At 37.5% G+C, this 22244-nt stretch overlaps 1 protein-coding gene across 1 annotated transcript in view; it reads right to left on the reverse strand.

Annotated features, from left to right (window-relative positions):
- smurf2 (SMAD specific E3 ubiquitin protein ligase 2) overlaps positions 1-22244 on the reverse strand; it is a 49646-nt gene that overhangs the window by 4151 nt on the left and 23251 nt on the right. Inside the window, exons 4-15 of the mRNA XM_084408681.1 lie at positions 18083-18216; positions 16495-16560; positions 15106-15190; positions 14826-14909; positions 12005-12207; positions 10512-10596; positions 8552-8710; positions 8382-8426; positions 3526-3733; positions 1484-1587; positions 156-270; positions 1-59 (exon numbers count right to left, since the gene is read on the reverse strand). The exon at positions 1-59 is cut by the window's left edge and continues 120 nt beyond it. Of these exons, the coding sequence (XP_084264807.1) occupies positions 1-59; positions 156-270; positions 1484-1587; positions 3526-3733; positions 8382-8426; positions 8552-8710; positions 10512-10596; positions 12005-12207; positions 14826-14909; positions 15106-15190; positions 16495-16560; positions 18083-18216 (1347 nt within the window). The remainder of the gene's footprint in view (positions 60-155; positions 271-1483; positions 1588-3525; positions 3734-8381; positions 8427-8551; positions 8711-10511; positions 10597-12004; positions 12208-14825; positions 14910-15105; positions 15191-16494; positions 16561-18082; positions 18217-22244) is intronic.

The following is a 22244-nucleotide window of genomic DNA, read 5'->3' on the forward strand; positions in this document are numbered from 1 at the left end:
CCGTGGAAAACAGCCATTCCCATAATCCTCCCCACAAAGTGGAAATAGGACAAATGCTCCTAAGAAACAAATAAAAAAGAAAACATAAAAGGTGAGCGTTATCTGTAAAGTGCTTGAAATTAAGGAATATCTGCTTCAGCTCCGGGTCCACTCACAGGGTTAACGGCAGAGTCCGGGTTGATCTGTAGCGTGTAGATGTCGTCTCGGGAATACTGGAACAGTCCGTAGTATGGATTTAACATCTCGTGCGACAGCAAGTATAACCACTCTCTATGACACAAACACACATATTGGCACAAACTATTAACAAAGTCAAACAAAAAATTATTCAGACACCAGATATCATTTTACTAGTGGGTGCAGAACACTATAGTTCATTTATTTAAGTTAGGATGGCAAAATAAAGTAAACTGTGACACATTATACCCAAAAATTCTTCACACAGTGGACTACCAGTAACATTAATAAACATTTGGGACCACAAATTATTCAGACACTGTTTTGCTTAAGTGCTTTTTCTTTAATTGCTAATGCGACCTTTTTACACCACAGACTGAACAAAATTAAGCATTGCTTGGTAATTGGTTGACCTAAATTAGTATTATCTCATTGTGTACTTAAATTTAACAGCTGACAGCTATTCAACCTTATTCATTTGTGAGACAGTCTAACAGAAGGATGGCCAAAACCAGAGAAATATCAACTGATTTGAGTTCTTGTCATGTTATTATTACCATTTTCTAAACTACAGCGAACAAACTGTGGTATTGTGAGAAATCTTGAAGGTGTCTGAATACATTTTGGTTTGACAACATTAAGTCTAACATGGCCCACGTAACATTGTTATACTCTAATCCTGCCACTAGATGGACACACACGCTTTAAAAGTCAGCAGGAAACTGCATTCATAACCCATTTAGCTGCCATACTGTGATGCATGTATTAGTTTAACAGAAAACAAAATGTATGCTGGGAGACTAGTTGATTTTACCCATCTGGAATTGATGATAACCGTTTGTTCATCAAAGGAAAAGGAAAGTCGTTTTGAATAATGTTCACGGATGAATCATTTACAATAAGAACAGGAACATGTATTTAGAAAGAAAACTCAAATTTTGAGAGACAAACAGAGGAGAGTCTGCTGGCAAAAAGAGAACGCAAAAGAGTTCATGATGAAACAAGAATCAACATTGACTTTGCTTTTCGGAGATGGCGAGAACTGAGGGATTTGAAATGTTGTAAAAGCAACTCGGAGATGTCTGTGTTTTTATTACTCAACAGGTGAGTAAGGTATTTTATTGAACAGATAAATTGCCATATGTAGCTCTCTAACAGAGTTCATTTTAAAGCGCATTATCTATAGTGAAGAGTCATAATCATCACAGTCAGGCAGAGCCGAAGCACAATGTTCTTTATGTCTGCTTTTTAACCACTAGAGGGCCAAAAGTTACATGTATGTTTTTGCTCCGAGTGAAACTCATACCTAGCGACTCCACCATAGTCGAGACCTTCCTCTCCTCTGAACTTGACCATTAACCTCTTCCAGAGGTCCTTCGGCCTCATCTTCATCACCTGCCGGTATGATTCCTGAGGAAATAGTAGAGACACAGAGTTGAAATTTATGAAGCATTACAGAAAGGTCACAAATCTACTTCTGCATTATAAAGACTTATAAATACTCTGTTGACAAACTCATTTCAAACTTCTTTTACTTCACATAATTGTCGAGGGTCATAAACAAAATTGTACATGCTGGTGTTATTTTAGTATCATTGAGATACTAATATAGATTTTATTAATAGTTTGAATAATTTCATTTTTTTGTGTGTGTTTTTGCCATTTTTATTAGCTATTGTTGTTTAAATAGTTTTTATTCATTTTTAATTCATTTTTAGTTTTAGTTGTTATAGTACATCAAATTAAACTAAATGAAAATGAGAAACGATTCCTTGGCAACTAGCTTCAATATAATAAGTTTAATTTATTCATTTAAACAATTAATCAATGTTTATAAAAAAAAAAGTTGAATTGTTTTTTTTATTTAACTATAATAACCCTGGTATCTGCACAAGAGCAGAAAACACAATAAATAAAAACGAGCGCAGCGTGTTGGAATGCAGCATCCAGAAATGCCTGTGTGTATCCAGCTCAACACCCTTAAACACCCCAAAGCAGATGACCAAACAGACACACAGACCAAAAACACTTCAAGCTGAGGGGGGGGGGGATACGTGTTTTTCCAACAGGCCTGAGACGAGGCTCAGAAGTGTGTGCAGTGTGTCACACACGCATTAGTTGAACTCAGCGTGGTGTTTGCTGCATGCTAATGAGGTTTAACATCATGTCTGATGCATTATGGCTTTTTCCACACGTAAATTGCTTTGTGGGTGATACCCAGCTGAGTTCAAAGGCTTTAGGAACGCTAAAGGTTAACCAGGCCTTAGGGCTTTGAAATATCTCTATTACAGGCTGGTTCAGATTGACAGGTGTTACTGGTGCAATTAACACCCTCGAACAACAACAGAGATCCCCTCTGCCTCCATGCTCACGAGTGAAGTGGGTTCTGCTGCTTTGTGATTGGTTCAGTGGTTGCAGGGTGCACAAAAAACAAACAAACAAACAAACAAACAAACAAACCCCAATAAAAATAGCCCAAAGAAATGGAAAATGTGAGAGTTTTATTTGTTTTGGCCACTTGACTCTATTGGATAGACATGCAGAAGAGAGAATAAAAATGTTGGTGAAAAGAGGCAGGAACGGGACGCTGAAAAAAGATCATGAGTTGAATCATTGAATTTGTGCCACATGGATGATGACAATAAATGAGTCTAAAACCATTTGATTTCTCAGTATTTTAGCCTTGTTTTACTGTAAAAAAAAAAAAAAAAAAAAATTGTTATATATATCGAAACACAAAAGGACATAAGATTAATCTAATAAAATTTAGGGAGGTTTATGCTTTTTCATAGTTTTTATTTGGCAATGGAATAAAATTGAAAGGTAATTTAGTTTGTAAAACATTTATTTTTCAATATTCCTTCTAGTGTGAAAAGAATTTATTTTGAATTCGATTTTTACTGTGTTCTAATTCCAAAATGAAACATTATGAATCTATGTGGCTACAATGGCTGATATGATTATTCCTCAGATTAAAAAACTGTTCTAAAGTCTCTCAAGCTCACAGAGGCTGCAGTTATTTGATCAAAAAATTTTGTCCTGTGATACATTTGGTTTCAGGATACTTTGATAAATAGAAAGTTGAAAAGAACAGACTTTATTGATTTAGAAATCTTTTGTAACATTATAAATGTCTGTGTCTTTTGATCAATTGAATGCATTCTTGCTGAATATAAGTATTACTTTTTCAAAAAAAAAAAAACTTACTGACCCCAAACTTTTAAATGGTAGAGTAGATAAATATTGAATATGGTCAAAAGGCAGAAAGTCCTAATTATAAGCTGTGTTTAATGTTTGCAAATATATTTCCAAATTGATTATTTGCTGCTGGAAAAGAATCGTTCTCACCTCAAAGATCTCCTCACGTGAGACCTCGATGCGACAGTGTCCCGCCTGAGGCTGCTGCTGGGACAGCTCCTGTCTCAGGATCTTCAGTTTCTGCACCAGGTCTCGCTTGTACTTGGGCACCGTGAGACATTCGGGGTCCTCGGGGAGATTTCCGGGAGATATGGGAGATATGACCGACTGAGCCTCCTGCTTCAGCTGTCCGGGGCGACTGCAGGGAAAGAGCGAGGGGGAATAAAAAGAGATGAAACGTTCTGCATGCATAAACACTGACCCCATCTTCACCCTCGATGCTAGAGCAGCGTACAGGCCACGACAGAGACGGACAAAATGAGCTTCTAAAGGAAATTTCTCTTCACAAGCTCCAGTATGGTCCTGACCTGATATAATGCTGAATACACAGTCGGCTCCAAAAGTATCTGGACACTTTTGAACACTTAAAATGTTAAATGTCATTGCATTAGATTGTGGATTGTCAAATGATGAGGCATCGGCAAACAAATGCCGCTTGAGCAGAACTGACTTCACAAACTCCAGTGCTCGACAAATAAAGATGGCGTGAGAGGGCAGAGGTGTGTTCATATAGCACCAAAAATACAGATGAAGTGAGGTGTGCATGCATTCATCCATCAACAACACATTTTTTAATATGTAAACACACGCTCACTTCACATATCACTCCGTACGCACTTCACAGACACTCTCAGACTCATTTATCCATGTGACACCATGATCCTTACGCTCGTTCTCCGTCTGCACGTGACCCGCATTCTTCAAATATTCCCTTCCTCCCATTCTTTTTCCTTGACACGCAGAAACTAACTTCTCTGTGCCTGCAGTTTTACAGTTTCTTGATGCATTTACAGCACTATACTGATCTAAATGGTTTGATTCTGACTCAATGTGTAAACAGCCAAGATTATATCTTATTGTTACTTTGTATAATATACAAGCAACAAGAATTCATGAGTCAATGACAAATAAGGATGTCTGAGATGATATAAAGGAGAAGAATCTAGCTCAAAACAAGTTCTTAGAATCTAAGGGTGTGTTCACACTTGGCATGTTTGGTTGGATTAAAACGAACTGGTGCGATTGCTCTGATAGTGCGGTTCATTTGAATAAGTGTGAACGCTGCCATCTGAACCCTGGCGTGCACCAAACAAGCGGGCCGAGACCTGAAAAGATGGGTCTCGCCCACTTCCAAATCAACTTTGCAGTGGTTAGAATTAAATATAAACGCAACACGGACCAAATACAAGTAAGCGAACCAAAAACAGGACGTGATGTCACAAGATGCGACCCTAAAAAGGAAAGAATGTTCAAGCAAAACCAAATTGTTTTTCTATGGCCTGAATAATTTTCTTTTTGAAAAATTAAAAAATCCTTATTCCCTCACAGCCAAAGATATCATAATTGGTTATGAGAACTCGAATAAATCATTTGAATACATGGTTAACTTTTTTATTTTACAAGCAAAATTCTTTATTCACAAACAAAAATGGCAAAAAAAGCTACCTTGCTTCAAAAGCTTTAAGTTAGAGTTTGATTCACTTCTTCAGTCACTTAGAAATGTACGAAATAACAAGAAGAATGACAAACTTTTATGTATAATCAGCAACATTACGACAGATTGATATAATCCTCTCTAAATGTTTTTTTTTTTTTTTTTTGATAAAAATATCTGCAATGTCCCTGGGTATTTTTTATTTTGTTATTGTGTTTTCTCAACCTCTATTTGTATACAGCAATTTATATTCTATATGTACTGTGATTAATGTTTTGTATGTGTGCATTTAATAAAAAAATAATAATAAAAAAAAGAATGTTCAAGCATACCATGAATGTTCGGTACAGGATCAGAGCCGTGTCTCCTTACAGCAGATCGTTTGTGTGTGTGACGGAGGGATTCGTGTCGCTGTTTTGACTCCTGTACACATTTTATAAACTCTTCACAAGTTCTCAGCTGGTCAAAATACCATCATATGTAGGCTACGCACAAACAACGAGCGCATTTAAACCCGCACACAGCAATGTTTTGGATGCTCTGTAAGTTCCGTTGCGAAATATGCGTCAGAAAAGTCGACCAATCAGGTTGTGAACGTATCCCTATGCCTTTCGGTATCTTTAGATTCGGTGTTAAAAATGTGTAAACACTAAGCGGATCAGGACTAAATGACATTTTTTTGGTCCGGACCAAACGAACCAAGTGTGAACACGCTTAATCTTATAATCTAAAGTTCTTAATCACGTTGTTGCCATTTTCATAAAAGAAAAAAATAGTGGAGTGACTATCCAGAAAACAAGTAACAATTATTTTCAATAGACCTTGAATTCACTTTTTTGTCCAATGTTAATCATTAAAGTTATAGCGGAGGATTTTCTTTTTCCGGGTGGATCATCAAGACTATTGGTCCTCCTAAGTGTCAATCATTCTGGTGATATGTTTACGTAAGGCTGTCGTACGTGCTCGTGCACACGATTCACACGATGGCGTGCGCTCAAAACACAGGTTGGGCTTCCCACTGATGCCTCAGTCGCAAAGTTTCTACTTGACAGGTAAAGTTTGGCATGCTATTTGGAGAAATCACTGCTAGTAAAAGTTAATGTAAGCTATGATTAGCTCGTGCATGCTCTCTCGTGCACACGTTTAATAGGCGTTCCCTCTCGGGAGCAGGTAGAGTGTTGCGCATGTGCTTTTTTTCAAAAAGTGGAGAGGGCGGTTCTTTTCTAAAATTCGGGAAAATCCTCCACTATACCTTTAACAATAAAAAAAATATATTTTTTTTAGCCATGAATATAATATAGTTTTCTTAGGGTTACTCCATTTGACCTGGTGAAAAAGTGAAAATATCTCATTTTTAAAAATAAATAAATAAGAAAAAATACATGATTTCCTGCAAGTGAACTAATCAAACTGACTCTGATTTGGTGGATAAAAGTTTTTCAAATATTAATATTTTTTAAACTTTTTACATTAATATTTCAACAACTTTTATCAACCAAATCAAATTGGCTTCACTGCTTGCATTATTTAAAAATAATGAACAATAATTAAAGATCAAGCCAAATTACTCGTGCCAAATCATATTTACAAGAATTACAGCCTGTTTTGTCATTATAATCTCTGATAATCATTACAATCATTTTGCCATTAAATATCTTATAATCACTTTTTTGACATTAAGAACAACCATCTACATTAAATACGAGATTTATTCATTAGTATCTGTACATAATATTCTTGAATAACTGAACAGATTCAAGCAAAAAACTAAACAAAAAAAACCCCACAATTTTTTCTAACTGTAATCCATTAATGACCCTTGAAATGCTGGATGTGGATCATGAGGGTGTATCCATCAAAAAACAAACGCAGCTCATGCATGCACACACGCACAGCCATGACAATCACCCACCCGCCCGAAGCTCCCATCACGCACTTGATCGTGAGATCATGAAGCCATCAAGGCTGAGAGGAAAGCTCACAGCACTGAAGAGTTTTGCCAGATGACAGAGAGGTGAGAATTTCTGCTCTGATTTAAGACAGATGTTTCGACAGATATCCACATAATCTATCTGATGCCTTTTCCAAAAGTGAGACAACTGCAGCGCCAGGAACGTTTACACTGACTCGCTTTGGCAGTTAGTTTGCTTGAGGGATGATGTCTTAATGCAAATGATCTGTTTGGACTGATATCTGTCTGCTATCTGTTTTATGGCAAACATAGCGATACAATATTAAATCAAAATCTAGGTAATGGCACGATAATGTGTTTTTTTGTTGTTGTATGTTTAGTGCATAATCATTCAAAGCTGTGTTATATTGCACACTTTCACTATTTGTTGCTTTATTATCTGCATTACATTCATTGCTCATTCTTCTATTATCTGCTTTCTTGCGCATTCAGAGTTTAGATTTTGGCAAAATGGAAATAATTCAGTTTGCGGAAAGTACATTTCAGACTTTCTCTAAATGGTGGACAATCTCTTGTTTCACAAATCATGTGAAAAACATCAATTTAAAAACATTGGATTTTTGAGTCATGAATATTATGTAGTTTGACCTGCAAAAAGGTCAATATCTTATTAAAAAAACAAAAAAAAACAACAACAACAACTTACTAAACCCAGCTTTCTGCATGTGACACTGACTTTGATGGATCATTTTTTCAATATTATATTATAATATATTATATTATAGTCATTTACCTATAGTAACTAAATTACATTTTCTTCACTGCTTACATTTAAAAAAAAAAAGTTCATGCTAAATTATTATGAGCCATAACTTTGATCTCACAACTTTGACTTTCTATTTCCCTATGTGACTTTGTTTCTTGTTTTAAACTTTATCTTTTACAGTTTTACTTTGTTAATCTTTATTTCATCCCACTGGGTGATTCAAGTGAGAATTTCTGTGTTCAAATATTTTAGGCACATTTTGAATAAATTCTGCAAAATGTTGCCAATGACCTTTGAAAAAACCATATTGATTAACGTCAATCCAAACATCCCAGTTGACAGGTGGACGCTTCACATTTCCGTGAAGATACTATCCAGGTGCAATGATTCATTTGCAAGATCCTACGTGAACTGATATTCCCTGACTTGTGTGATGCCACTCATGCAAGCCGTACCCCACAGAATATTCTTGTTACTGCAAGAACAACATGAAGTGGGAAGACGGAATGTGGGACATGTCCTTTGATCTGTCAGGACAGGAAAAGGGAAACTCGATCTCTCCCCATTAATGCATTCCTCTGGCTCAAGCGACACACACAACTACACATGCACGGTCACGAGCATGTAGATCGATAAAACTGCTCCAACTGAAGAGAATCTGATTCATTTCTTACCTGCTCTGAGCCTCAACGGCCCCACGGGAGCCATTCGGACTGGGACTGTTGGAGTAAACGTGAGACACAAGAGATGAGACTTCAGCAATACGACTGTGTGTGTCATGTCTCCAGTAGTTTCTAGGTTAAATGGTGTCTGGTTCTTTCTGATGAAGTTGAGAGTGACTCACTTTAGGACGAGGTGCAGGTTAGCTGAGAGACGGGGGTCCGTGAATTGTGTGGTTCGGTTGTTGTGGTCCACAAAGTACACCCGTCCTGTGGCGGTGTTCCTTATCTCCCAGCCTGGAGGCAGCGGACCCAACTCCTCACAATTCACATTACTGAGATCCCTGCAGAGAGAAAGACGGAGAACTGTTTGTCAGCTCTAGCACTGGTTTAGTCCCTGGTGAAATTAGAAATTGTTATGATACATGTAGAGAACCAGTTCACAATTGGACATTACCGTAAACGCACATAATATCTGGAGTATATTTGAAGACTTCAGATGCAAAAGCCGCTAAACGATATTGTGCGAATGCTCTCCGCACATAGTATACGTTCATCGAATACTTTCGCTTCAAATCCAATTTAGAAATACCGGTTCGTGGCAGAAACCGCTAAACGCCAAGTTCATAGAACCAATCAGAAGACGCGAATCGAATCATATGATTTCAAAATGAATGACAGCGCGCGTGTGAGCCAGCTTTCAGTTGTTGAGCTGCTAGTTGTTATCCAGTGTAAAGAGATTAACTAAAGATGTTTAGAAGTTTATACAAGAAAGGTATGTTTTATGACAATGAATTGTTTAGATTTGACTAATATCAGTTTAATGTTTACTGACTTCATGCACTTCTTAATGCACAACTTGTTTAACAGTACACTTACGATACAGATGTGGCAGTAGTGATTAGTAGTTCAACTGTTCACTATGTCTTGAATTGATTAAAGTGATATTTTTGAAAATAACTGACTAATAACCTTTTCATTGCCATTAAAGTGAAATTACTGAACCTAAGCATGATGGGAGCCTGATTAAAAAAAAAGCTCATTTAAAAGAAAAATGTCAGAAGGACTTAGATGTTTTTGCATCTTAACTCTTCATATATACTTCTTTAGCTAGAGGGTTCCCCGAAATGGAAATTTGATGTTCCATGTGTTGATTTTAATACAAATACTTTCATCATTTCAACTTGTCTAGGAAACATTTGACCATTTATTTTATGTATTACTTTTCAAATGCCTTTTATGTACAGATTGTATTATTTTACCCTTATCCCAAACTTTTTTAAAAAGTAGAGTATAACAAAATTCAAAAAAAACAAAAAAAACATATACATATTATATATATATATATATATATATATATATATATAAAAAATACTCAAATAATAATTAATTATATATTTTTTTTACATAAACCGTATTTATTAAATATTTATTGAGTGAAAAAACTTATATCATGATGATCGTGATTTGATGGAAGTGAAATGTGTTCATGATTTAAAATGAATGCAAAAAAAGTAAAAAATGTCATCACTTAAACAGTGCTAAACACTTTAAATATATTGTAAGGTGCTCCTTAGACTGACGTTAAATTAAAAGAGAGAGAGAGAGAGAGAGAGAGAGAGAGAGAGAGAGAGAGAGAGACAAGAACAAAGCAAGAAAACAGACGAAAGAAAGTTTGAAAAGAGAGAAAGTAAAAAAAGAACGAGACGAAACAAACTTCAGAGATGTTGATTTCGGGCTCCTGCCAAACATCATCAAACTAACAGAGCAACAAATGTGCAGCGCTGCAAAAATGCTCATTGTCAACCCAAAGCCACATTTCATTTTTCAATCTCAGATAAATGACTAAAACGGTCCGCTCATAAAGCTCCAATTTTCACCAAGTTCATGTCTTCTCAGTTTCTGCCCTAGCCAGTTGCAACCATCAAAGGCATTGAGCTTCGAGGCATTTTGAAGAATAATGTTCGCACACAGTAATATCTCATTGGTCAAAAATCACACTCTATTTAACAGTGATGTTTTGCATGTTACACAGAATGACTGGTTAGAGGCGCAGGTTTCCAACCAAATTCAGTATCAAATATTTGTTAAACAAGATAAGTAATAATATTAAACATGCAAAAGACACAAAGGATAAGGAGGTACCTGGGCACTCTGGGGTCGTGCCATGTGCTGACGCCCGTCTGCGTGTGCAGGAAGTAGACCTGGCCCTGCTGCGTCGTCCGTTGCTCTGTGAACAAACACCAGGGGGCACCATCCGTCATTTACAATGTGAAAAAAATGACAAGAGGGTTGAATACTATCATTGTTTTTGTGTTCATGTGTGTACAGTAGTGATACTTTCAGTCTTTCATTCTTTCACTTTCAGTCTGATTTACCGCATGCTTATCTGGTCCATGACTGTAAACTATGTTCGTTTCACACAAACGGATCAACTTTAAGGGAAAATAATGGCTAATTTACGTTAACCTGATATATTGCTCGCAAAACCACAAAGATCGCATTAACCTTCCAAATAAGGCTTGTTTCTCTTAAATTAAACTCACATGCTGGAGTCAAAGGAGGAGATCATGAATCCATGCAATTTTCAACATTTACATTTTTTTAATGAGAGGGGATGAAGTTTAATGCTCTGTCAGAAAAATCAACTTCAATAACTTCTTAAAGTAGGGCTGAGCAAAAAATTGCCATTATATTTTTTCCAAAATCATTCAATATTGATATTTATCATGCAGGAAATGCATTCCATGTGTTTGTTAGACCTAAAGAATGTAAACAAAACCTGCCATAGAATAAACTACCTTTATAATACCATTTTCTTTTTTTCTTTGTTTTCTATTTAATTTTTTTCTGGATTCTGCGTTTTGGGATTTAATATAAATTTATTATCAAAAATGTAGTATAAAGAAAACGAATTAATGAAATGGGACCAATTTTAAAAATCTTTTAAAACATAATTATTTTACATCAAAACATTGCATTTTTATTTAAAGAATGTGTATACTGTATAAATTAAAACAGATGATCTTGGTTGTATGATATTTCTTAAAATAATAATAATAATAATACAATAATTATTCTACTATACAATATTAATATAGCTCTTTTCAAGTTAAACCACACTTTTAAATTAGCGGTTTATCGAGAAGACTTTTGAGTTGGCTAAATATAGGAAATGACTTAAAGTTCATTAGTGATTTTGTGGATTTTTTAAATGTATTATAAATATCAATATCGATTCATCTCAAAGTCTTTAAATGATGGTTTAAGTCCCTGTTCCTTGTACTTGACCTGTATCCCATGTCTACAGACCCACATTTAGCTACTTGAGCAGAGGAGAGCACACAGAGCTCTATTTAACCTGTGTCTATAACCTCTGCCCTCTGTATCTCTCCACGGACTCACACACACGCACACAGACATAGAGGGATTTCCAGGTCACCCGTCTGACCCTGCAGCTGGTGCTGACGGCACGTCTGACATATTTCAGACGAATTCCCTTTCTACAGCTCAAGAGACGTTTTAATTACTCCATCGCATGTGTGTGTGTGTGTGTGTGTGTGAAATGTATGCTGCAGGGTGTATTTTTGACCTTTGCAAGCTGGCCAGTATTAACGGAAGAACTGATGTGTGCGTACCGTATCCCTCAGGCAGGTCGGGCGGTGTGTGTAGGTGAGTTCTGCTCATGTAGTTTCTGTGTCTCTGAGAGCGAACCCTCCGCTCCTGCACCCGTGGGTCATCCGCAGGTACGCCCGCTGCCCCGTTGGGCGTCATGATGGGCGTGTTCTCATCCACCAGGCAGCTGAGTGGCCGGCCGGGACTCGAGTACTCGGACGCAGGCCTGTGTGTGTGTGAAAGAAGAAATGAGAAAGTATGAGACAACAGACTACATTAAAATGGTTCAAATTCACATATACTTAGAATACAGAGTCGCTTTGAATTAAAGTGTGTGCTAAATGTGTGAAAGTACAGTGTGACTGTGACATTCAGAAGAACAGAAGATTACAGAGCATTTTTGTGATTACCTATGCAATTACCTATCATAACAAATATGATAATGACCAAACATCTTAATTTTTTGAAAACACCTAGTTTTCTCAAACTGAGTTTCTTCGGAAAGTACAAAGTGATATAAAGTCTCAGCATCATCTCTTATGGCCCTTTCCATCTGGTTTGGACTTTCCCAGCTTTACAAAAAAAAAAAAACATCAAACCAGCCTAAGTTGGTTTGCTGGTCTTAAAGGTCCTCTAAGCGATGTTGGGTGATGTCACTTCTTGTTGACGTTCAAAGTATTGTCAAACAAAACGGAGGCTAGCTCAAATTTTTAACGTTAGTCGTTGTATAGGACATCTCTCCTCTAGCTAACTTCCCTCTTCATGCTTCTCTCTCCTCCACTCCCCACACCCCCCTTCATGTGCACACGCACTAACCCCCCAACCCCCACCCCCAAATCATTCTTGTCGGTTATTGGCTGGAACACTGTTTGTTATGTTTCGTGGTCCAGGCTGGGCCAGTTTGTTTTTGTTGCCGTTTGTGGAGCCTGGGCTGTCTACAGACACCGCATTTTTTTTTTTACAGTGTGTTCAGGGGACAGGCAGCTAGCGGATAGTGAGGAGATGTTTGCTCTATGTGACAAAACATGTTTTGGAATAAAAAAATGCATGACATCGCTTAGAGTACCTTTAACTGGTTAAAAATGACCTCCAAACCTGGCTGAGTAAGTGATTTATTTGGGTGGCCAGCTTGTCCCTACCAGCATCACCAGCTTGTCTACCAGCATGACCAACTAAAAAACATCCAAATTCCCTTTAAAACCATCCATTCTAACTTACTGGTCCAAACTAAGACTAGTAAGCCATTTTAGCCTGGTCTTAGACTGGACAATCCTGTCCTATCCAACAAAACCACCTCAAACACAATGATCTGGACAGAAAAATGGGCAAGCAAAAATGCCTGAAGTCCTATAAGACTTTATTTGAGTCTGCAAAGCATTTGCATCTCTAACAAAACTAGAAAAAGGATCATGAAAGACTTTAGTGGCTTTTCTGGGGTACAATCAGGCATTAGTTTTGAAAACCCATGAAATTCAAATCTCCATGGTCCAAAACTGTACAGTTGCTTTGAATACTAAATGAATAATGAAGACAAACACTGGCAAGCAGAACGGCGTACAGCGATGAGCTGAGGGACTTGATTAAGTCGCAGACCTGCAACCTCTCCAAACAAGGGAGTGAAATTTCGGTCCTTCTCCAGCGGCCCAGGTCGACCGTAAGTGCTGTTATTGTAGAGTGGGAACATCTAAGTGCAACAGCAGCTCGACCGTGAAGCGGCTGGCAACACGAGCTCACCGAACGAGGACGAAGTGCTGAATCATGTAGCGCGTAAACACAGCCTGTGCTTGGTTTCAATATTCCCTCTGTTCCACTCGGTTTCAACACTTCAGAGGTTCAAAACTGCCATTGGAAGCAACGTCAGTGCGAAAATGATGTTTCGAGAGCTCCCGTGGCTGTGAATAGTAATGCGTGCTGCACACTAGGACTAGTCGGCCAATGTCGACACATAACCTCACTAACGTGCTTGTGGCTGAATTGAACCAAATCCCTACAGGCTACAGTAACGAGGAAAGACTAGAAAAACAACGGCTGTAGAGTAGAAACAAAAGAGTACATGGGTGTTTTTCAACTATAGGTACTTACGGCCCTGTTTCTGGTATAAACCTTCTATTATTTGAGGTATATTCATTGTTGTTGGAAATGTACACTGTCCTTGCTGATCTAGGCTGCATTTCCCAAAATAATCATAAGCCTAAGTAGATTGTAGAGACCAAAACATTTGGGAAACGCAGACCAGACCAGCATTTTTTCTAGATCTTCGTCTTGGAATGTTGCCTGGAATGTTTCTTGGTCTTTATGGTTGAGTGTTTCCTTAAAAATTCATGAAGTGGGGATGCTCCCTGACATGGTTTTATATATCTTTCAGCTGTACTCTGGATAAATTTGGGTCAGTGTCTGAGATGGCAAAGGAGACAGATGTAGCCGACGGACATTTTCCTTTTGTGTGGCACACGCGCCGTACACACACAAAATGACCATTCTCCTAACCAACAAAACCACCTCAAACCCAAAGACCTGGACATTCATTTGGGTAAGCCAAAATGCCTTGATCCTACAAGTCTTTAGTTCAGTCTGCAAACCATTCACATCTCTAAAAAACTAGAAAAAAAAAAAAAAAAAAAAAACACGTAATAAAATATATTAAAATAAATAAAAATACATAAAATAATACTTAAAAAAAAGTAAAAAAAAAAAAAAAAAAAAAGTTACAATACAAAATAAAAACATTAAAAACAAAAAGTAAATAAAATAAGTACAATTAAATTAAAATAAATAAAAAATAAAGTAAAAAAATAATAAAAATAAAAGTAAACTGGGACTACAACAAAGTAAACCTGACCCCACCTGGTAGGTCTCTCCCATTGGGTGCTGCGTGTGATATGATTGAGATACTGGATCCGGCCAGATGCAGTTCTCCTCTCCTCCCAGCTGCAGACAGAACACAAAGAGACATTCATACAGATGAACAAACAGACAGAGAGACAGACAGACAGACACACACATGGCACAGGAACAAACACAGGGGTCGGATAAAAACAGTGGCTGTTCAGTATCCTCTAAAGATAAAACATTGTTTTATATATAAGCGCTCATTTGGGAGTTTCTTAAGAGTTATTTCACGTACCCATCAGGCAGGTCATTGTCAAACAGACGACTGCAGTCGACGACTGGCCCTCCTGTGCCTATCCTGTCCCTGGACTGAAGACTAACTGTTGACACAAACACAAAAACAGGCTGTTAGATGGGTCCCATCTGTGAAAGGTGTGTGTGTCATGGATTGACTAAGACTATGTGACGGCCATGTCAAGATGAGTGTAAGACATGGATATTTTGCCATTTTGGGGTATTGAGGCATAGTTGTTAAAAGTCTGAACTGGCAACCGAGAGGTTGTAGCTTTGATCCCCACAAAAGAAAATCACTATAGTGACCGTGAGCACTTTTTTTTCCAATTCAATTCACATTTATTTGTATAGCGCTGTTCACAATACACATCGTTTCAAAGCAGCTTTACAGAAAATGCATGAATGCATGCATGAGCTTTACAGAAACTTTGCGCATTTGTTCCTGCAATAAGTGTACTGCAAGTTCCTTCGCACAAAAACATCAGTTAAACTAGACACAATCGAGTTAAATAATCAGGGTTAAACGTTAATCAAATCTATTAGATTTTGGCATAGAAAACAAGTATATGGTTTTAGTTATAAAATAATAAAAATAACACATAAAAAATGGTTTACTTCCATTAATACCTAGTAATTCATTGTCATTTAAAAAAAATATTTATATATTAAAAATGTATCCTAATTAAAAAAATGATATATAATATTGGAAAATACGATATAGATCATGTTTTTTAAATTTATCATACATTTTAAAAATATTAATTAAAAAAATGTTGGCAGACACCGAAAAGCGAATTTTAAATACAATTCCGAAAATTAATAAAATAATTTTCAATGAATTATCCATAGTTAATAACTACTTGCTTTCATTAATGATCAACCGGTAACTGTGACTCATCATAACATTGAGTCATAACATTGATAACAAAAATTGATGTGACATTAAGAAACAAATGGAATATAAGAGTGTTGTTTGAAATGCTCAGGCATGGGAAAGCATTCATCTTCTAATGAATGGCTGCTTGTAAAACCTGTGGTGTGGCCATGGGACGTGCAACCCAGTGCTCAAATACATCACCACGCCACAAAACTCTTTATTGATGAAGGAACAATGCGGCTCTCCGAGCGCATGAAAGAAAATCACAGTGGAATATCAAAGAGAAACCGATAAATCAGGCAGAACGAGGGCGGTTTCTTCCCCCAACCGAGGGACGTTTTTAGGGCGTCGAAGGTAAATGTGTGGGTTTAACCATCATTAATGAACAACTTTGAAGCTCTAGCACTGGTGTGACTCATGGGATACATGGCAGATGTGGCAAAGAGATGAAAATAGAAATCTCCAAATTCCTGACAGGTCCTTCTCTCGAAACGAGCAAAGTTTGTGACTCACCCACTATCTGTCCCCTCACGGTATCGCTGTCATTGGGCCCCAATTTGTTTAGGTCCAAACGCTGATCTGTAAATGAGGGAAAGAGAAAAATTAGTGTCAGGATAAAGAAAAGGTTCATGTGAGAAATAATCCGAGACTTAAAAGACGCCTAATACGCTCCATATTTCATGTGTGAGGTCACATATACTGCAGCGCTCTGTATCAGTGTGTGTGTGTGTGTGCGTACACACACAGAGGCTGCTTTATTCCTCTCAGACTGTAGATGTGCCGATAGGAGTGAGGCGCTTCCAGAAACACGCTGGGGCTCTCTGTCATTGCCGGAAAGAGGGAGACAGGAATAACAAGTAGCCTGCAGACATTAGAGAGGCCACTATCTGTTCTCACTCTCACATAGACACACACACACACACACACACACACACACACACACACACACACACACACACAGTCAGATCAGGATGCACACTCACAGCTAGACTAAACAGGGCTGGATGAGTGTTCACCCATCCCAAAACACTCATCTCACATTTAAACCCCTTCATATGGTCAAGCACCTGCGAAAGATTTACTTTCACTAAAGACTAGGGATGCACTGATATAGATATAATAACAGTAACTAAAATACAAGCGCAAAATGCATCATGTACATTTATTGTAATACATTATTTATCAGATACCAATATAGCGGTCACTGGTACATTTTCACAATTTCATCATAATTTAAAAATAATTCACATTGGCCAATTGCAATACAGTAAAGATAGTCAAATACATATAGTTTTAAAAGTTACTAGAATATAGCCATTACAAGTAAAAAATAAAAAGAATATTAGCTGAAACAGATATAGACATACTACAATTTTGTGCACACATCAGACACACACACACGTTATATATATATATATATGAAGAGGAAGTAGATGAAAATGATGAGGAATTTATTTATTTTTTTGTGAATTTGTCTTTTTTTTTTTTTTTAAGGTAATATTGGCAGAGACCAACATTTTTTTCTTATCAAAGACCCTAATTATTAGTGATAGACTGAACGGGAGAAAGAGAGAGAGAGAATGAGAAAAGACAAAGAAAGAATGAAGGCAGAGAGACAGAGGGGTGCAACAGGAAATGGTGAACTGAATCACTTCCAGCTGTGGGAGCGGCTGTGGGTTTCCTGTGCTTATCCAGGACAGTGGTCATACTGGAGGGTTTCTAGGGAAAGCCTGCTTTTAAACACAACTGTGGAGCTGGAACACAGCCAGCCAGACTGTGACCGGGGCCCTCGTACCCTAAACATCCTGACACCAGTCCTTGTGTAGCCGACAAGAAAGTGATACACAAATAACAGGACGTCATTTACCTGAGATTGACAGTGGTCTCCAGCCAAAGTAAGATATATTATTGTGTTTAAAAACTTTGCTGTTGCACACTTTTAACACACACAGCCATTGTAGCACATACTTACAACCTCTCTAAGCCAATTACACACACACACACAAGTATTGAATTTGTCCTGAGCCATGTTTTCTGAGCTAATTATACACACACTATGAGACTGCTTCTAAGTCAATCATACACACACACACACACTTACAGCCTGTGTCCTTGAGTCGGTTAATGGAGTTGGAGAGGAGTCGTACACATCCCAGGAATCCTGCTCCCTGTTTCTTATGGATCTTCTTATGGTTCCACACGCTGATGGTGATGGAGTCCGACTTCCCGATATACCTTGAGAAAGAACAAGAGATGTCACTTTAAATCAGACTTCTCAGTCTTGACAGTCCATGGTGCAGTTTGCTTGGAATGTACATTGTGAAACATGATTACATGCAGTGGCTCAGAAGAGAAGAGCAGCTGCTTATTTTAGTTTTATGTAGATAGCAAAGAAGATGGCATGGAAAGGAAGAAAATAAAAAAGATTGAAGAAGACAATAGACTGTTGATAAAAGCAATGAAGAAGAGTAGAAAAGGTGATGAAGAAAATGAAAAAAAAGAGCAAGATGATGACAAACAGAAAGAGGAAGTTGAAATTGACAAAGAAGAAAGGAAGAGGAAGAAGACAATGAAGAAGATGACAAAGAAGAAGACAAAGTAGATGAATAAGAGGAAGAAGAAGAGGAAAAGGGGAGGAGGAGAATGACAGAGGAAGATGATAAATAAGAGGAAGACGACGAAGATGTGGAAGGAGAAAAAGAATATGACAAAAGAACGTCAAAGTAGATTAAAATGACAAAGGTAGAAGAGGAACAAGACAGCAAAAAGGAATTAGCGGAAGAGGAGGAAGAGGAAAAAGAGGAGGAAGACGGTGAAGAAGTAGAAGATGAAGATGACAGAAGTGCAAGATGACAAAGAGGAAGCGGATGAAAAGAAAGAAAAGAAAGAGGTAGAAGATGAAGAAGATGTCAAGGAAGAAAATACCATAGAGAATAGAAAGAAGACGATGAAGAAGAGTAAGATGACAAAGAGGAAGACAAAGTAGATGAAAACAATGAAGAGGAGGAAGAAGGAAGGAATAAGATTACGAAAAGAAAGAAAGAAGGTCACAAAGAGGAAGTAGATGAAGATGAAAATGAAGAGAAAGAAACAGAAAAACAAAAAAAGAACTGGGTTCTTTTTCACTCTTTTGACGTCTTGGTCCACTTGAAGGCGTCTCGGGTTGGTTCTTTCAAAGGGGAAAAACACCCCACATCTTCTCCTAATTTCAGCAAGACGAACCAAGAAGTTCAAGAACTTCAAGCAATCCAATGCAGTTCTCTTGTTCTCTTACCACTGTCTGTCTTTCATCAAGTCCTACATAAAAACTCAGCTGGTTTGTCTGAATGTTTTGGCATGGCGTTAGACAAAACAAATGATTCCCTTAAAGTCGGGGAACAGAAACACCTCAAGAACTGGACATGAAAAGGAGCTAGCCTGTCGAAAAACGTCCAAGCAAAGTTTGAATGTTCTGTAGGCCTGCCAATGGGACAGAATCCCTGGGCAAAAGATCTTGTTTGGACTGAAAACCAATCGAAGCGATAGAGGAGTAGAGAGAAAGGGCAGAAAAAGGGGGTAGGGATGAAAGAAACAAGAAGACAGAACGCCAATGACTCAGTGGATGTTCTGACCAGATTGAGCCCAACCAAACCCAAACAATCGATGTACTTCTCTCTGATCTGGAGAAAGTTTATCAACCGTCTACCAAGCCAAACACCAGCTCTGAAGTCTTAGCTCATAACAGCCCTTATTTATTCGAAATATGTAGGAGAGTCTTAATGCCAAGTTTGACTTATACCCAGGCTTGGGAGGATTACTTTAAAAATGTATTCCGTTACAGTTACAAATTACTTCATAAAAAAAGTATTCAGTAACGTAATCCAAGTACTATAATATGAAAGTAATGTAACTGATTACTTTTGGATTACTTCAAGGTCATGTATATAAATAAAGTCAAGCAAGAAGAAATATTATTAAAAAAAATCTTAAAAAACTTTTATTTATTAAGAATTTGGCTCAGTGTACATTACAATATTTTCAAAATATACACACAGGCCTGAATATATATTTATGTAAAGGGCTATAGAGCTGGTAAGTCCCGCCCCTTCCGTAAAACCCCGCTGGACCTCAAAGTTGAAAAACCGTCAATGCAAGTGAATGGGAGAAAATAATTATTTTCTGGTCCCGTTTGAATTGTGCCATGAATGTGAACATATGTTGTCTGTGAATTTTTTTTATAACTTTTCATGTTACGAGTTTGACAGTATATGGCATGATTCTTCAGCTAGCAGTTGTGGAAGAGACATAACGAGAAAGACTACATGTCGCCTATGTGACGTCACCCCATAAAGTTGACTTACCCGTGGTTTTCACCAACTTCAACGATTTTGTCCTCTCCCTGAAAGAAGGCGGTGAAGTGCACCAAAGACACAGCCATGTTTAGCGGGATCCGTGAGCTAGTCCGTGTGCTAGTGGTGTTGACGTTTCAAACACGTCGAGAGTTGTAGTCCACAAAGTGCTCTCACACAAAGTCTAACCGTATCAAACTTCTACCCGCTAAATTGTATCATTCTTTACACGGAAAGTTATATAAAAAATTCACAGACAACATATGTTCACATTCATGGCACAATTCAAACGGGACCAGAAAATAATTATTTTCTCCCATTCACTTGCATTGACGGTTTTTCAACTTTGAGGTCCAGCGGTGTTAGCGAAGGGGGCGGGACTTACCAGCTCTATACAGACAAACGGTATTACAGATTATTTTGTTTTATTTGTAACTATTTTTTAACTAAAAAATAAAAACACAACATTTAACATTTTTACACAATCTACATATTAGTTTATTTTAAAATAGGCCTACATGTTGACTAAAGCCGTGATCTTTCTTAATTTGCCTGACTGAACTTGTGGCGTTGGCAGTGGGAGTTCCCCTACGTTACCTAGACAGCGAACATCCCGTTACGTGAGAAAAGATTAAGAAAGGACATTTTGGGTACTAAAAAAGATACTCTCCTAATTTCTACAAAATAGCAGCGGAATTTCAATGAATTAAAAGCGATTTTACCCGCAGGCAGCGTCGTTTCTACTAGCAGCAGTGATTCAATCTGCGTCTGAGGAGATTGTAGAAAGCTGTTATTTGCGCATGCACCAGCGCGTGGCACACGTGAGTCATTACTGGCAACAGAACCAGGAACTACTGTATAATCAAGCAGCGCTTAATATAGTGTTATTATGCCAAAAATACTTATTTATTTAGTTTTAAATTAAACCATTGTAATCTTGAAAGTATTCCCTCTTTTTTTTAAATGTAACTATAATCTGATTACTACGTTTTTTGACGTAACTGTAACGGATTACAGTTACTGGATTTTTGTATTCTGATTACGTAACGCCGTTACATGTATTCCGTTACTCCCCAACCCTGCTTATACCAGACAAGAGCTTGTAGTTAACCCAATCAGTCCGAGAGGAGACGGAACAAAGAAAAAGTCAAGACAGTAAACCTGAAACCGAATGCTGCCAACACTTAACAGATAATTATAGTTTTGTGCATTTTAAGTTTCCCTGATAACCCTTCATTAAACCCGAGTGATCGTTTCTGAAGGCAATACCAACAGAACTGTAACTCTGTTAATGAGTCAATGACAAAAAGATGTAGCCAATCTAATGAAAATATATTCATTTTAAATTGAATTTTAGAAGTTTACACAAATTTAATCTTCATATAAATTTTTGAAAAAACGAAAACCCTGATTTCACGTGTCTAAAATGGTAAGGTAGTTTCCACAGACCAGGGGCCTCATTTATAAAGCGTGCGTACGCACAAAACGGGGCTGGAAACGTACGTACGCCAGTTCCCACGCAAAGGTTGTGATCTATAAAAAACAAACTTGACGGGAGAATGTGCGCACCTTTAAGCAAACTTTGAGCCGTGCGTACGCACATTCTGGAGACAAAGGGAATTGGCGACACCGATGGTGAGCTGGAGTTAAGTGTCTTTTTGGTCACTTTTAGACAGAAAATCTAAAGAAAATTTAACATATACAGAAAGATAATACAAATATAATTTCACTCACCAAGCCTGCCACTTGAAGCAAATATCCATCCCTTCTTAAATGGCCACGCCAGCGAGCGCGTTGGGCCGTTTAGTGAAACTGACGCAAATAACAGTTTAAATAAATAAAATAATGATTTAAACTATGTTTTACTTCTGATATAAACATTTAGATTAAATATGCCATTCAAATTAATGGAGTTAAGCACTTAAACATGAAATC

Source organism: Rutilus rutilus (assembly GCF_951802725.1).
Source record: "Rutilus rutilus genome assembly, chromosome: 1".
Lineage (NCBI taxonomy): Eukaryota > Metazoa > Chordata > Actinopteri > Cypriniformes > Leuciscidae > Rutilus > Rutilus rutilus.